At 39.8% G+C, this 15,571-nt stretch overlaps 1 protein-coding gene across 3 annotated transcripts in view; it reads left to right on the top strand.

Annotated features, from left to right (window-relative positions):
* Nucleotides 1–15,019, top strand: part of NUP88 (nucleoporin 88) — a 50,376-nt gene extending 35,357 nt beyond the window's left edge. For all 3 annotated transcript variants that reach the window (XM_075852865.1, XM_075852864.1, XM_075852866.1), the window contains 3 exons: nucleotides 6,202–6,328; nucleotides 6,414–6,532; nucleotides 13,237–15,019. In XM_075852865.1, the coding sequence (XP_075708980.1) occupies nucleotides 6,202–6,328; nucleotides 6,414–6,532; nucleotides 13,237–13,300 (310 nt within the window). In that variant the 3' untranslated portion in view covers nucleotides 13,301–15,019. The remainder of the gene's footprint in view (nucleotides 1–6,201; nucleotides 6,329–6,413; nucleotides 6,533–13,236) is intronic.
* Nucleotides 15,020–15,571: the final 552 nt, after the last annotated feature.

The raw sequence follows: 15,571 nt of genomic DNA on the forward strand, positions 1-15,571 counted from the left end.
TTTGCTAGCCTTTATCACAAGGTACTGCAAGCTGTTGTGCGTTAGGTGCGTCGCACAGCAAATTCCTCCTTTTGCCCACTCTCCGGGACTGCTTTTTAACACCCCATGTTGCTGTGTCCCACAAATCCGGGAACAATCAAATTGGATTGTTTTACTTATTGTAATGTTCACTTCATGGGGCACACCGATCCTGTCCTTTTTCAAGGACCATGGATGTTTTTTTTTAATCCTACTTCGGTAGAATCTGAATAGTTGTTTGTGGGAAGGGCATGGGCCTTACAGTACAGAGCCAACATTCTTATCCTAGCTAGTTTCAGTCTCCTAGTGGCAAGGAACTATAATCATGGTTCTGTGTCCACCAATTAATTTTACCAAGAAAATTATTTTATGGTGAGCACAAAAATATATATAATTTTTTTCTTAATGTCTTCCAGACCACTGATTAGACTATGTATGTTTTAGTAGTTTGCAATTTAGCTCCAAGTATGTTAATAAAGGTTATGCAAAGTTAGTGACTATACAAGCGTTCGTGCGGTCATGAGAGGGGAGAGTCTGCTGCCAGTGACTCTCAGGGTCTCCAGAAAAGACAGAACTATGTATATAACAATTGAGGAGGTAGGAGCAGTAAACAACACTTCTGAGCACTGTAATCAGCAGAGGTTACATGGTTAGTATGGCTGAAAAAAGACACATGTCCATGAAGTTCAACCAAGGGACGGGAAAAAGAAAGGTAGAAATTTATACACTTAGGAGCTAATATTTTTTTTTGTTCCAGGAAATGATCTAAGCCTTTTTTAAAGCCATCTGCTGTGACCAGCTCCTGCGGTAGACTATTCCATAGATTCACAGTAAAGAAGGCTTGTCGCCTCTGCAGTTTGAACCTTTTATTTTCCAGACGGAGGGAGTGCCCCCTTGTTTTTTTGAGGGGGTTTTACATGGAATAGGATTTCACCATATTTTTTGTATGCGCCATTCATATATTTATATAAGTTAATCATGTCCCCCCCACCCCTTAGTCGTCTTTTTTTCAAGACTAAATAGGTTTCATTCTTTTATGAGGAAAGATTAACTTAGATTCTCCATGCCCCTTCCCTTATTAGCTTCGTTGCTCTTCTTTGTATTTCTTATAACTCCAGGGCATCCTTTCTATGAACTGGAGCCGAGAACTGGACTGCATATTCTAGATGAGGCCTCACTAATGCTTTTGTAAAGTGGTAATATTACATCCTTGTCCCGCGAGTCCATGCCTCTTTTATAATACACGAGAATATCTTGCTGGCCTTTGAAGCAGCTGATTGACATTGCATGCTGTTATTTAGTTTATGATTTACAAGTACACCCAGATCCTTCTCAACAAGTGACTCCCCCAGTGTAGCTCCCCCTAGGACATATGATGCATGCAGGTTGTTGGTACCCAGATGCATAACTTTACATTTATCTACATTAAAGATGCTCTGTCACCACATTATAAGTGCCCTATTTCCTACATAAGGAGATCGGCGCTATAATGTAGGTGACCGTTTTTCCTAATAAAAAGCACTACTATCTATTTTACCACTTTATGAGCGATTTTAGCTTTATGCTAATGAGTTTCTTAATGCCCAAGTGGGCGTGTTTTTACTTTAGACCAAGTGGGCGTTGTACAGTGTCAAATGCCTTTGCAAAGTCCAAAAACACTATATCCACAGCAGCCCCTCTGTCTAGGCTTCTGCTCACCTCTTCATAAAAACATATCCGGTTGGTTTGACAGCTTCTGTCCTTAGTAAAACCGTGCTGGCTGTCACTTATAATACTATTTTTTTGTCACATAATTCTGTATATAGCCCCTCAAACATTTTCCCCACGATGGATGTTAAGCTTGCTGGTCTATAATTACCCAGGGAAGACCTAGAGCCCTTTTTTTTGAAAATAGGCACCACATTTGCCCTGCGCCAGTCCCTTGGCACGATACCAGTCACTAGAGAATCTCCAAATATTATGAAAAGGGGGGACAGAAATAACTGAACTAAGCTCTTTAAGAATTCTAGGGTATAATCCATCTGGTCCCGGGGCCTTGTGCACATTTTATTTAATTTAGCTTGCACCATATCTACATTAATCAACTGATTTATTAACAGCACCGGCTATATCAACCTACCTCTGCTACCACATCCAGGCGGAAAATTTATGTGGTGTCGGGTGACCTCCCTCTTAAAGCTGGGACCCCATCTGTCAGACATTTATGGCATATCCTGTGGAGCCTTTTAACACCTGCCCCATGACATTAACCTTACATTGCTGTATTATATCAAGTCATGGTGATTATGAGTGCCCGTGGGTTAATTAATTTACATTGTCTATTTAGAGGCAACAAATACCCTTATTACATACCACAAATGTATGTATGTATGTATGTATGTATATCTAGTAAAGTAACTCCTATTATATAGATTTATTACACTCAGTGATCTATTTCAGCATTTTGTTCTTTTAATGTTCATGATTATGGCTAACAGTTAATGAAACCCAAAATTTTGCGTCTCAGAAAATTAGAATATTATATAAGCCCAATTTCAAAAATGATTATTAATACCCAAATATTGGCCTACTGAAAAGTATGTACAGTATATGCCCTCAATACTTGGTCGATGCTCCTTTTGCATGAATTACTGCATCAATGCGGCGTGGCATTGAGGCGATCAGCCTGTGGCACTGCTGAGGTGTTATGGAAGCTTAGATGTGGCCTTTAGCTTGCCTCCATTGTTTGGTCTGGTGTCCTTTCTCTTAACACCCCATGGATTCTCTATGGGGTTTAGGGCAGGCGAGTTTGTTGACCAATCAGGCACAGTGATACAGTGGTTATTAAACCAGGTATTGGTTCTTTCGGCAGTGTGGGCAGGTGCCACGTCATGCTGGAAAATGAAATCCATATCTCCATAAAGCTTGTCAGCAGAGGGAAGCATGAAGTGCTCTAAAATTTCCTAGTAGACGGCTGTGTTGACACTGGACTTGATATAACAGTGGACCAACACCAGCAGATGATATGGCTTCACAAACATCACTGACAAGCAACTTGGATTGAGTGCCTCTCCACTCTTCCTCCAGACTCTGGGACCTTGATTTCCAAATTAAATGCAAAATTTACTTCCATCTGAAAACAGGACTTTGGACCACTGAGCAACAGACCAGTCCTTATTCTCCTTAGCCCAGGTAAGACGCTTCTGACGTTGTCTGAAGGAATTCAACAGTTGTAGCCCATGTCCTGGATACGTGTGTGTGGTGACTCTTGAAGCACTGACTCCAGCCGCAGTCCACTCCTGGTGAATTTCCCCCACATTCTTGAATGGCCTTTTCTTTACAATCCTTTCAAGGCTGCGGTTATCCCCGTTGCTTGTGCCCCTTTTTCTACCACACTTTTCCCTTCCTCTCAACCTTCCATGAATATGCTTGGATACAGCACTCTGTGAACAGCCAGCTTCTTTAGCAATGTCCTTTTGTGGCTTACCCTCCTTGTTGAGGATGTCAATGACTGTCTTCTGGACAACTGTCTAGTCCGCAGTCTTCCCCCATGATTGTGTAGCTACTGAACCAGACTGTTGGACCATTTAAAGGCTTGGGAAGCCTTTGCAGGTGTTTTGTGTTGATTAGTGTGTGTGACACAATCTTCAACTTTTACCCAATATTCTAATTTTCTGAGACAAAATTTTCGGTTTTCGTTAACTTTTAGCCATAATCAACATTAAAAGAATAAAATGCTGGAAATAGATCTCTCGTGTAATGAATCTATATAATATAAGTTTCACTATGAATTACTGAAATTAACTTTTTGATTTTCTAGTGTGTGTGTGTGTGTGTGTGTGTGTGTGTCAAAATTTAAAGGCACAATCCTCTACCCTAAGGTTGCAATACCCATGAGGGCTACAACAATGTTCATCTAGATCTCAGGCGAGATCTAATAGTATTCAGACAAACTATCATACAGCTGTAATGAGTGAATTTGCGTGGCTGCAGTTCACACAGTAGAACATGAATTTCCAGAAATGTCCTTAAAAATAAATCCTTATTAATAAAAACCCTCCATAGAAGTTGTGCTCATGCTATCACTAGCGGGTGTCTTATGTAATTTAAATTGAGAGATTTGGTTTGCCTACCGGCAAGAAAGCCTTGTTTTCCAACTATCAGAATAGAAAATAATAAAGTGTTTATTAAGTTTTGCAACAAAGACAAACTACATATACATAAAAACAAGGTCCATTGCTGACTGCAATCAGCACAGTGCAGAGTATGAGGAGCCTAGAGCCAACGGCTGCAGCACGTTGCACCCAGCTCACAATTAGATTCTAGGAGTCACCAAGACTAGTATTTAAAATGAAAGTGGAAGGGGGGGCTTCCACTTTCATTTTAAATACTAGTCTTGCTGACTCCTAGAATAAAATTTTGAGCTTGTTTTTATGTATATGTAGTTTGTCTTTGTTGCAAAACTTAATAAATACTTTATTATTTTCTATTCTGATAGTTGGAAAACAGGGCTTTCTTGCCGGTAGGCAAACCAAATCTCTCAATTTAAATACATGCCCACCAACTATAAGGGTCCTCCCTTTGTATGTATAGTCTTATGTAATTTACAGACTACATGCTGCTATAACGGCCTAATTGCGGTACCTAATACATTGCCTGTTTGTGTAACATTGCATATTATAGAAGTGATCAGAGGACTACAAGCAAAGTTTTTGTTGGACAGAATTTATTTTTCTCATTTAGGCCTCATGCTCACGGCCGTGCACATGGCTACGGTCGTGATTTTCAAGTCGGCCAACAGCGGACTATCCGTCGCGAGCCGCCCCCAAATCAAGGGCCATGCATATGGCCGCGGCCATTATTTTCAATGAGCCCGGATCGCAGAAGACTGCTCTAATAAGACGTTCCCGTCCTTTCTGTCATCCCCATTCGCCACCCCCCCCCCCACATGTGGTTTTAAAAAAGTTAATGTACCTCCGATATGGTACTATTGAAAAGTACAACCCGTCCCTCATGCAGCTATGTGGACAGAAACAAAAAAGGGTATGGCCCAAAAATAGCTGTATAACCTATCGCAGCCTGATAGAACGATTAAAATATACCTTTATTAAATTCATGACACTAAAACAGGCTCATTAGCCAATAACTTGAATAGGCAGGAGGTCAGAAAGGGGAGATGCGTCTTAGGGTAATAGGGAATGCGTCCACCCGCAGACTAGAATCTCACCTGGTTATGTAATACTACTCTGAGCACCTGCCACAAATTGATATCCCAAGGGCTTTTCCAGGGATAGAAAAAGATGGCTGCTTTCTTCCAAAAACTGTGCCACACATGTCCACGGTTGTTTGGTACTGTAGCACAGCCCCATTTGCTTCAAGAGAGCCGAGCTGCAGTACCAGACACAACCCATGGACAGGTGTCTCTGTTCCTAGACCAACAGTAACCTTTTTTGGTTTGTAATTTTGTTTTTTCTGTTTGTTTAATCTTGGTTAGGCTCTCTTCACACAGTTTTGCAGCCAGAAAAATCTGCTTCAAAAATTCCTTTAGGCTTTTTTTTTTTTTTTTCCACCTGCCTGCAAATTCTTGCCGCAACTTTCGGGGTTTTTTTTCTGCCTGCGGCCATTGAGTGCCGCGGAAAACGCTTTCTCTGCCTCCCATTGATGTCAATGGTAGGTCTAAGGCAGAACCGCGACAAGAAAAGAGCATGCTACTTTTGTTTTCCACAGCAGTTTAGCTGCTTGCGGTAAAAAAAAAAACGCCTCCACCTCCCATGGAAATCAAAAGGAGGCCTTTTTCCGCTGATTCCTATGCACTTTCCGCGTCAAAATCGGCGTAAAAAAACCTGAACTTGGCCTGTACATGTACCAAATGTACCAAATATTTGTAAATATGTCTGATCTTAAAGGGGTAAAAATCCCCAGTCATGAAGCAGTCCAAGCATAAAGTTCATAAAGGGAACCGGTCAGGTTATTTATGCTGCCCTCACTGATTTCAGCGTTTTGTCACTTTTGTCTGTCTGTGGAGTATCTTTTGTGTACTCGCAGTGAACGTTGCAGCCTGATGACGACAAGTAGTATATGCAAAAGTGCTTGACTCCAGTATAAACGACCTGACAGGTTTCCTTTTAATGTTTATTGCGTTTTATAGCCATCTGCTGAATATATATATCATGCAAGCAATCTTCTCCTGGTTATTTTGTGAAGGCTAAAAGCTGTGCTGCGCAGCTTCAACACTCGACTCCCAGTTTTTTCAGACAGTGAACGAGATATGAAGAAGGAGCTACTCACAACACATGAACAACTGCATCATCTGGATAATGCCATAAAACAGGTAAACAAACCGCGTTACTAATAGGCAGCACTGTATCCAAGTTAATTTACAGGTGTCGGGTTTGATTTCTTTTGCTTGTACACAGGTCAAATTGAAAATGGACTATCAAGATAATCAGATGGAAAAAGGAAAGAGCCCAAGAAAATCTAATCTAATTCTCAGTGACTACCAGCGGAAGAATATCCAGTCTGTATTAAAAGAACAGTAAGTATTAGCTGAGGAGTCCTTTCAGAATTTGTTGGGTCAGCAAACTTACTGTTAAAAATTCTAATTAATGTTTTCTATCAATCTCTTTTTTTTTTTTTTTTTTTTTTTTTTTTTTTTATTTGCTCATCATTGGACAGAAAAAAAAAACATGGTTTGTGTATTGCCAAACCTCTGTCCTTCTGTTTTCGTCTCTGACCTGTCAACTTAGAGCTGAAGACGACAGACTAACTTGTTGTTAGGGACTCGCTTACTGACACCCCATCTTAATGGCTGTAGTTATTGTATCGTAGCAACCTGTCTCAATACAAATGGTGAATTCACACTGCAAATTTTCTGTGCGGATTCCGCAATGAAAGGTCGACCACAATTTTACAGTAGCCTAAGGTCCTCTGCTCTAGTTCGCACAGTGCTGACCACATAAAAGGGAACCGCAGATAGGCCATGCCATTCTCTATCTTAGGATATTATGATTATATAAGGTATTATTAATCCGGTATAATAAACTTTGGTAGAGCGTAACAATTATTTTAATTACTTTGCTGCCTAGTCTTGGAGCCGTGGGAGGATTGGGGGAAGATGACTAGTGATGTTTTGCCTGCAGGGAGAGAAGTATTGTCTAATATTTGCACGCTTTTGTTTAACTGGTTGCCGACACAGGACGAGTATGCTCGTCCTGAGCTGCGAGCACTTCGCGCATTAGGACGAGCATACTCGTCCTGTGTGACAGCCATCTGTGCGCGCGATCGAGAGCGGGGCAACGGCTGTAATACACAGCCACGGCCCCGCTCTGACAGCGGAGAGAAGAGAAACATCTTCTCTCCGCCGTTAACCCTTTGAACGCCGCGATGAAAGCAGATTGCGGCGTTCAAAGAGGGGGGACTGCACATTGATCACGTCACAGAAAATAACTGACGCGATCAAAGCCCACAACTCATATGGCCAGACAGCCCAGGGTCCATTGAAGGACCCCAGGGCTGTCTGAACATATTTCCTGTTAGGGCATACTGAGGTATGCCCTAACAACTGCCTGTGTATAATCAGTAACAGGCTAATGTACTGGCATATAGATCTATGCCAGTACATTACAGTTACAAAATAAAAATCTAAATGAGAAATCCCTTTATGGGATTAAAAAAAAAAAGTTAAATGAATGTAAAAAAAAATTAATGATAAATAAATAAATAAAAAGTGAAAAAAATACACAAACACACATTTTTTTTTATAATAAACTTTTTAAAATAAGTCCCAAAACATGAAATAATATAGACATATTTGGTATCGCCACGACCGTAACAACCTGTACAACAAATGTATAACCTTTATGATCGGTGGATGGTGTAAAAAAAATAAATATTAAAACTGCAGCAGAACTGCTTTTTTTTTCTGCATTTTCGCCAAAATAAAAATGTATAGAAATGAAACGATAATGTATTTGTACCAAAAAATGGTACCTACATAAAGTACAACTCATCCCGCAAAAAACAAAGTCTCGTACAAAAAAAAAAAAGCGTTATGAGCGTCGGGATGCAAAGAGGGGAAATGTAAAAAAATTGCTCTGTCCTCAAGGCCAAAATTGGCCGTGTCCTTAAGGGGTTAAAAAGGTTTTCTACTTGAACATTTTTATGGCACATTAGACATATATTTAAAATGGGTATTGAGTGTACCTATAATCTCAGGTGCGTTTTTCAGAATAAGCAGTCGTGTGTACTGCAGTAACCTAGATATTTCTGACCACTCGTAAAACAAAGGGTCGGAGCAGTACTGTGGTTTATATACGCCAGATCGGGCCGGTGCTAGGCTTCGCAACAAGGAGTATATATATGAGGCAGAGCCTGAATAATTAGTGTTGCATATCAAGAAGCAATTATAAAACGATGTCAATTTTACAAACATTACATAGTGTATAGTGACATATAAAAAATTCATAATATTAAATAGGAGTTATAATATATTCGTTTTCAAATCTATATATAAACGATAACATAAAATACATTGTTTAAAGTGAATTAGTCATTCACAGTGTTAATTATTAAAATCAAAAAGCTGGCACTGACCAATCTAAATACAATTAGTATATCAGGACTCATGTATTCCACGTTCTCCGCTATTGGCGTTCTCAACGCTGAATAGCGCATGCCCGTAGGTGACTCACCAATTGGGTTAAACCAAACGTGATCGGCAGTCACCGTGGAAACAGAATGCAGGGGGGAGTGTCCCAAGAGCCACCTACGTAGGTAGACACCGTGTATGCGCATCACTAGTCTGTGTGTGCGCGTCAGTGCCATCTTAAAGAATGGAATGCCAGTATCGCAGTGGATTCAGTATGATTTAACTTATATAGTATAGATAATCGTCATATAAAGGGGCTAAATAGCAACTATGGGTAATCTGTACAGTAATCTAAATGGGGGCAAATACGGTCCATCCACCATTAAGGTGAACAACGTCACACACAGTATCTATACATAGTACAGATCTCAATGCCTTACGTCCCTGGGTTCGAGGTGCATTCCCCATTATACATAAGCGAACATCTCGTCCTAGGTATCCACTACGCCTCCAAGTGGATATATCATCCACAGGGGGACATATAGTCAAGACCACTCCGGGATCAAATGGCAAAGGAGGAGAGACAACAATGTCATTCATATACTTTATAGCAGTCCTGTATCACTCACATTGAAATAAGTGTGAAAAAGTCACCGAGCCCACATGAAAACATGCATGACCCTAGGGTCTTTCAAAAACTAACCGATCCATATTCTAGATATGAATATTAATATCGGGCAAATGGGAAGAATCATTCTTATATTATCATTGCTACATCATGATCCGAAGTGTCCACTTGAGCACAAAGTATGGTAGAAAAAAAAATAAATATATATTTTTAAAAATAAACTACTTTATACAGAAAAATACATGTGTAAGAAAGCATATGCCAAAAAACATGAGTCCAGGGTTTCTTATTTCAGCTGGTGAGAGTCCAGTCACGATATCCAAGTATCAATCCAGTTGAAGATAAGAGAAAAAAAGTTAAATAAAATGTTGGTTAATGGAATAAAAATGTATGAGTTTCACGGCAATGCTAGGCGACCTAAAAAGAACAAACTAAGGAAACAACCTCTGGCAAGGGGATTAAATCTAATGTCCCATGGCAATCGTAGCTATATAAGAGAGAAAAAAAGGGATCCATAGGACCATCCAAACAAGAAACCAATCCTATTATTTCTATTTATAAACGTTAAGAGGATAATCTACATTTAGACCGTTTTGGGTGTAAAGAATTAAATTTACTAATCCATTGTAGTTCTCATTGTTTTAAAACCAGTTTCCTATTGCCACCCCGTTTCAATGAGAGAACACCATCTATGCTGGTGAATTTAATCTGTTGGACCTGATGTCCAGCCACCATAAAATGTAGTGCTACAGGCAATTCCTGTTTTTTGGTTCGTATACTAAACTTATGATGGTTTCATCTCAAGCAGCACTCAGTCGTCGTTTCACCCGCGTAGATCAAATTGCATGGGCACTGTAACACTTATATCACAGTCCATTTTGCATGTATAAAAGGCGTTTACCTTAAAGGACTTGAGTCTTAGGCCTCATTCACACAAACGTGTTAAACATCCGTGTGACGGGCGTTGAAACAACGGCCGTCACATGGACAGATATATTTCAATGGCCGTTGATTCAACGGACCGTATGAAGGGTCCGTGGAAAAATAGGACATGTCATATTTTTTCACGTATCACTCTAGTCTATGGGGGATGGATCATATCGCATCCCGCAGTGCAGAGCACCGATGCACCACGGATGTGTGAATCTAGCCTGAGGATGTGTGTTTCTGTATATATATCACCTCTTATCATTAATGAACAGTTCGCACAGGACAAGCAAGGTAAACATCCCCTGACCAATCTGTCGCTTACATTACGAGCTCTTCTGTATGAGGTTAATGGGAGAGAACCAATTTCCACAATCTTATCATAAGTTGCCCAGAACATGCCAGTGTCTTTTAATGATGTGGTATTTCTAACCACAATGCTACCTGTATGATGCACTCAAATAATTAGAGATGGAGCATGAAGAGAGGGAAAACTAGGGTCGTTTTCCCTGAGTCCTGTTTTAGTAGGGGCTAGCACTATATGGGCAAAAGTATTGGGGTGCATACACATTACACCTACAGGAGCTTTTATGACCTCTCAAGAGGGATCACAAAGGATGCAAGAGGTTCCTGATCAATGTTTTTTTGGTGACCTCCATAATGTGATTTTCTTGAGACATGAGAACTGGCCGCCTTTCTGCAGACCCCACCACAACAGAGCGTGTTCGGACATTGTACATGAAGACTGAGCAGTCCTGCTTTTGTGAGGAATTCTACAATCCCTGGCGAAAATGATGGAATCGCCACAATTGGAGGATGTTCACCCAGGTTTTTACTTAGCTGAGCTATTATCTGTCATTTGTGTATTTACTACAATCTTACGAAACACCTCAAACAAATGAAATTACATTATGTTAACCACTTAGTGACCAGCCCATTTTAGGCCTTAATGACCAAGCTATTTTATTCGTTTTTCTATAGTCGCATTCAAAGAGCTATAACGTTTTTATTTTTTCGTCTACATAGCTGTATGAGGACTTGTTTTTTGCGGGATAAGTTGTACTTTTTAATAGCACCATTTTTGGGTACATATAATTTTTATATTAACTTTTATTAACCTTTTTGGGGGGGATTATAACAAAAACCTGAAATTCCGCCATTGTTCTATGCGTTTTTAAATTGACGCCGTTCACTGTGCGACGTAAATAACATGTTACCTTTTATTCTATGAGTCGGTACGATTACGGCGATACCACATATGTAGAGGTTTTTTTTATGTTTTACGACTTTTGCACAATAAAAACACTTTTGAACTAAAATTATTTGTTTTTGCATAGTCTCTTTCCAAGAGCTGTATTTTTTTTATTTTTCCATCAATGTAGTGATTTTTTGGGCTTGTTTTCTGCGGGACAAGACGTAGTTTTGAATGGTACTGTTTTGGGGTGCATGGGACTTGAGTCATTTTTATTATGACTTTTTTGGGGGGCAATGGAAAAAATTGCAGTTTCGCCATGGTTTTTTGCGGTTTTTTTTACGGTGTTCACCTTGCGGTTTAAATGACATATTAACTTTATTAATGGAGTCATTACGGTCGCGGCGATACCACATATGTGTACTTTTTTTTTTTTTTACACTTTTACTAAATAAAACCACTTTTTATGGAAAAAAATGTTTTTTGTTTTTTTTTTACTGTACTTTTTATTAATAATCTATTTCACTTTGATTACTTTTATTAGTCCCACTAGGGGACTTTACTGTGCGATCTTCCGATCGCTGCTATAATGCTTTGGTATACTTCGTATACCAGAGCATTATTGCCTGTCAGTGTAAATCTGACAGGCAATCTGTTAGGACGTGCCTCCGGCGCGTCCTAACAGGCATATGTCCAGGGCAGACCTGGGGGCTTTTATCAAGCCCCCGGCTGCCATGACACCCCCATCGGAGACCCGCGATTGCATTCGCGGGCCGCCGATGGGTGACAGAGGGAGCTCACTCCCTTTGTAAACAAAGTTAAATGCCGCGGTCGCTATTGACGGCGGCATTTAACGGGTTAAACGGCCGCGATCGACGTAAACTTTGATCGCGGGCGTTGGAGCAGGAGCTCAGCTGTCATCAGACAGCAGAGCCCCCGCTCCTGCCTGCACAGGAGACCCGTGCAGGACTTAGACTAGGCTGACGTGAAAAGGCGTCAGCCTAGCCTAAAGCCCATTAGTGACCGATGTAAAAAGGCGTATTGGTGGTCACTAAGGGGTTAAATAATGGCATTTTGTTTTTGTTTTTTTAATCTCAAGTAGAGGGAAAAAAAATTATGGAATACTCAAACAAAAAATTCAGATAGTCACGTGTAATGCAGTTGCTGCCTGTTCTATAGCTGAATGCAAAGTTCTGCAGAATTCAGTGCTAAAATCTCCCAGGATGCCTTGCAGACTGTCCTTACAGGGCTTGTGCTGATGGTTTGCATTTTGGGAATCAGTTGACTTTTTCCTACAATAGTTTTCAATGGCAACCAGCAGAATTCTGAATGCAGCTCTGGATTACAGACACTAAGGGTATGTGCACATGATATCGACAATTACGGCTGAAATTACGGAGCTGTTTTCAGGAGAAAACGGCTCCTGCATTTCAGGCGTAATTGCTCGTACTCGTGTTTTGCGAGGCGTCAATTACGGTCGTAATCTGGAGCTGTTCTTCATTGGATTCAATGAAAAACTGCTCCAATTACGTCCCAAGAAGTGTCCTGCACTTCTTTGACGAGGCTGTCATTTTACGCGCTGTCTTTTGGCAGCGACGCGTAAATTTACAGGTCGTCTGCACAGTACATCGGAAAACCCATTGAAATGAATGGGCAGATGTTTGCCGACGTATTGGAGCCGTGTTTTCAGGCGTAATTCGAGGCGTAAAACGCCTCGTTTACACCTGAAAATAGGTCGTGTGAACCCAGCCTTACTCTGGATGAGTAATGCAGATTATTTACAAGTTTACTCCACTTTTTACTTGAATGTATATTAATGACTTAAAATAGTGCTCAAAGGTGAATATATCCTTTTCATTTCTTTATTCCATTTATGTTCTTACGGTTTTTTTTGTTTTTTTATAGGGCTGAACATATTCAAGAAATGGTGAAACAAATAAATGATGTCCGAAACCATGTGAACTTTTAACACCAAGGATTTCCTATATTCTATTTAAACCTGAGGCTTTCCTTTATTAAGAAGGTGGCAGTCAGAAAATATATGGACTACAAGTTTGTGGATTTCTGGATTCCATTATTGTACATATTACTCTTTAAATTTATTGAATTCTCTCAATTTTAAAACATCTGTTTCTGGTGACAGGACTTTGTACAAAAAAACAACTTGGAATGTATTTTTTTTCTTTTGTCTAGCTTTTCTAATACAAAACTTTAAATAGTTATTGGCTAAAGTAAGCAAGTGTTTTGTCTACTTTTAATGCTGCGCTACTACAATCTCTAATAGATTGTGTGCATTTTATTACAATAAGGTCTTGGGCTAAGTGTGCGGAAGTTTAACCCCTTGCCACTGCAGCCAGGTTTGACCTTCCTGACAACCTTATTTTTCAAACCTGACGTGCCACTATATGTGGTAATCCCTTTGGAATGTAGGGAAAATTTGTAAAAATTATGATTTTTCTAAATTTAAATGTATCTGCTTGTATGAGCGTAATACCACACAATAGTGCTATTTAAAATTTCCCATATGTCTACTTTTATGTTGGCATCATTTTTTAAAAAACCTCTTTTTCTTTGACATTACAAGGCTTATAAGTTTACCAACAATAAGTAAAAAAAATAAAATTCAGTTCTGAAGTAGCTTTGGGGGGCCAATATATTAGAAACCCCCATGAATTACCCTATTTTATAACTGAACCCCATAGTATTTTAAACAGCATTTAGACAATTTCAAGTTACAGCAAAGTGTAAGTGAAGTTTTCCTTTTTTTTTTTTTCTTTTTTTTTTTTTTTTTTCCAGCAATTTAAAATTTTTATAAAGTTTCTGTAACACAGCTAGTGTTGACAGAGAAATACAATATGTATTTCCCAGTTTCTTAGAAATATCCCACGTGTGGCAATGGACTGAAGCACCTGCCTCAAAAGCAAAGGCGCACCTAGTGGATTTTGTAGCCTTCTTTTAATTAGATTACATTTTAGGCACCATGTCAGGTTAAATGAGTGATACAATTAATAATCCATGGTTGTGTGATATACTCTTGACGCAATCCTTTATATACAGGCCAGGTTTTTCAGGGCAGGTGTTGCACTGATAACATTTATCTCTTCTTCTCCCCTGTTTGTAACTCTCTTCACACCTTATTCGTGTCCTTTCCTCCTCTCCAGTGGATGGGGTTTCGCTGGAAAAGTGTTGCCCTAGTATAATATGTGGACCATCGCTTCTAAAAGTATTGGGGCCCCTTCCTGGTTCCCTGATACAATGGCCTTGATAATCACCGGTTGAAACTGAAGGAATGTCCGTGTTCGGCCTGCATAATGGCATAGCCTAATACAATGCCTTTTTTACAATGTGCATGGCCAGCTTTTGGTACCACACCTTAATTTTCTGTAAGGCTTCAGTACTTGGGAGGGGTTGATCTCTCTGATCATGTACTTATTATAGCCCAGGATGCAATCTAGCTTGGGGTTTATTGTAGTGGTACCTTGGACTGGGACAGCGATGCTGCCATTACTGTGGATTGGTCAACCTAAGGATATCCCTTTTGTCCTTATACTTTTTTTTATTTTTTGTTACATTTTTTATTTTCTGCAAATTATACAAAACCATACAACAAATAAGAGCACGCAGGCTCAAACCTATTAAACAGTATTACCACAAAGTGTAATATAACAAATAAAGAGATTGCACATTCGTTTGTATCAAAATTTTTTAAAAAATAAGAATATTCATGAAGCCGTAATAAGGAAAAAGGGGAACCAACCCCTCCCACCTTCTCAGGAAGAGATAATCCTAGTTTAGTTTGGTAAGAAATTCAGCTGTCCCGCAAATGCAGACGACCCAGCTTACCTTTTAAGACTTCCAACAAGTACCATTTGGTGAGTGTGAAGGGAGACACCGCCTGTTTAAGTTCCGATTCAGTTAAATGCCGTATCATGAATGCCTTCCATTTTATGAAAAATCTTTTAGTGCGTTTGGTTTTCATACGTTCCGCATCTAATCGTTCTATGTGTAAACATTGCTTTAGTTGGTTCACTACATTTTGCATAGTTGGTATTGTTGATACTAGGGCTGCACGGTGCATCGAAACTTCGATACTGGTTCGATACTGTGCATCCCTAAACGGTTCGATACCGCTATTTCCTGTATTTCGATACTGAGCTGCACAGCTCAGTATAGTAATACATGAATGTATGGGAGCGCGGCTGCGGCTGTGTAATTCAGCCACAGCCCCGCTCCTGAGTCA

The sequence above is a fragment of the Rhinoderma darwinii genome, chromosome 2, assembly GCF_050947455.1.
Source record: "Rhinoderma darwinii isolate aRhiDar2 chromosome 2, aRhiDar2.hap1, whole genome shotgun sequence".
NCBI classification, from domain to species: Eukaryota; Metazoa; Chordata; class Amphibia; order Anura; family Rhinodermatidae; genus Rhinoderma; species Rhinoderma darwinii.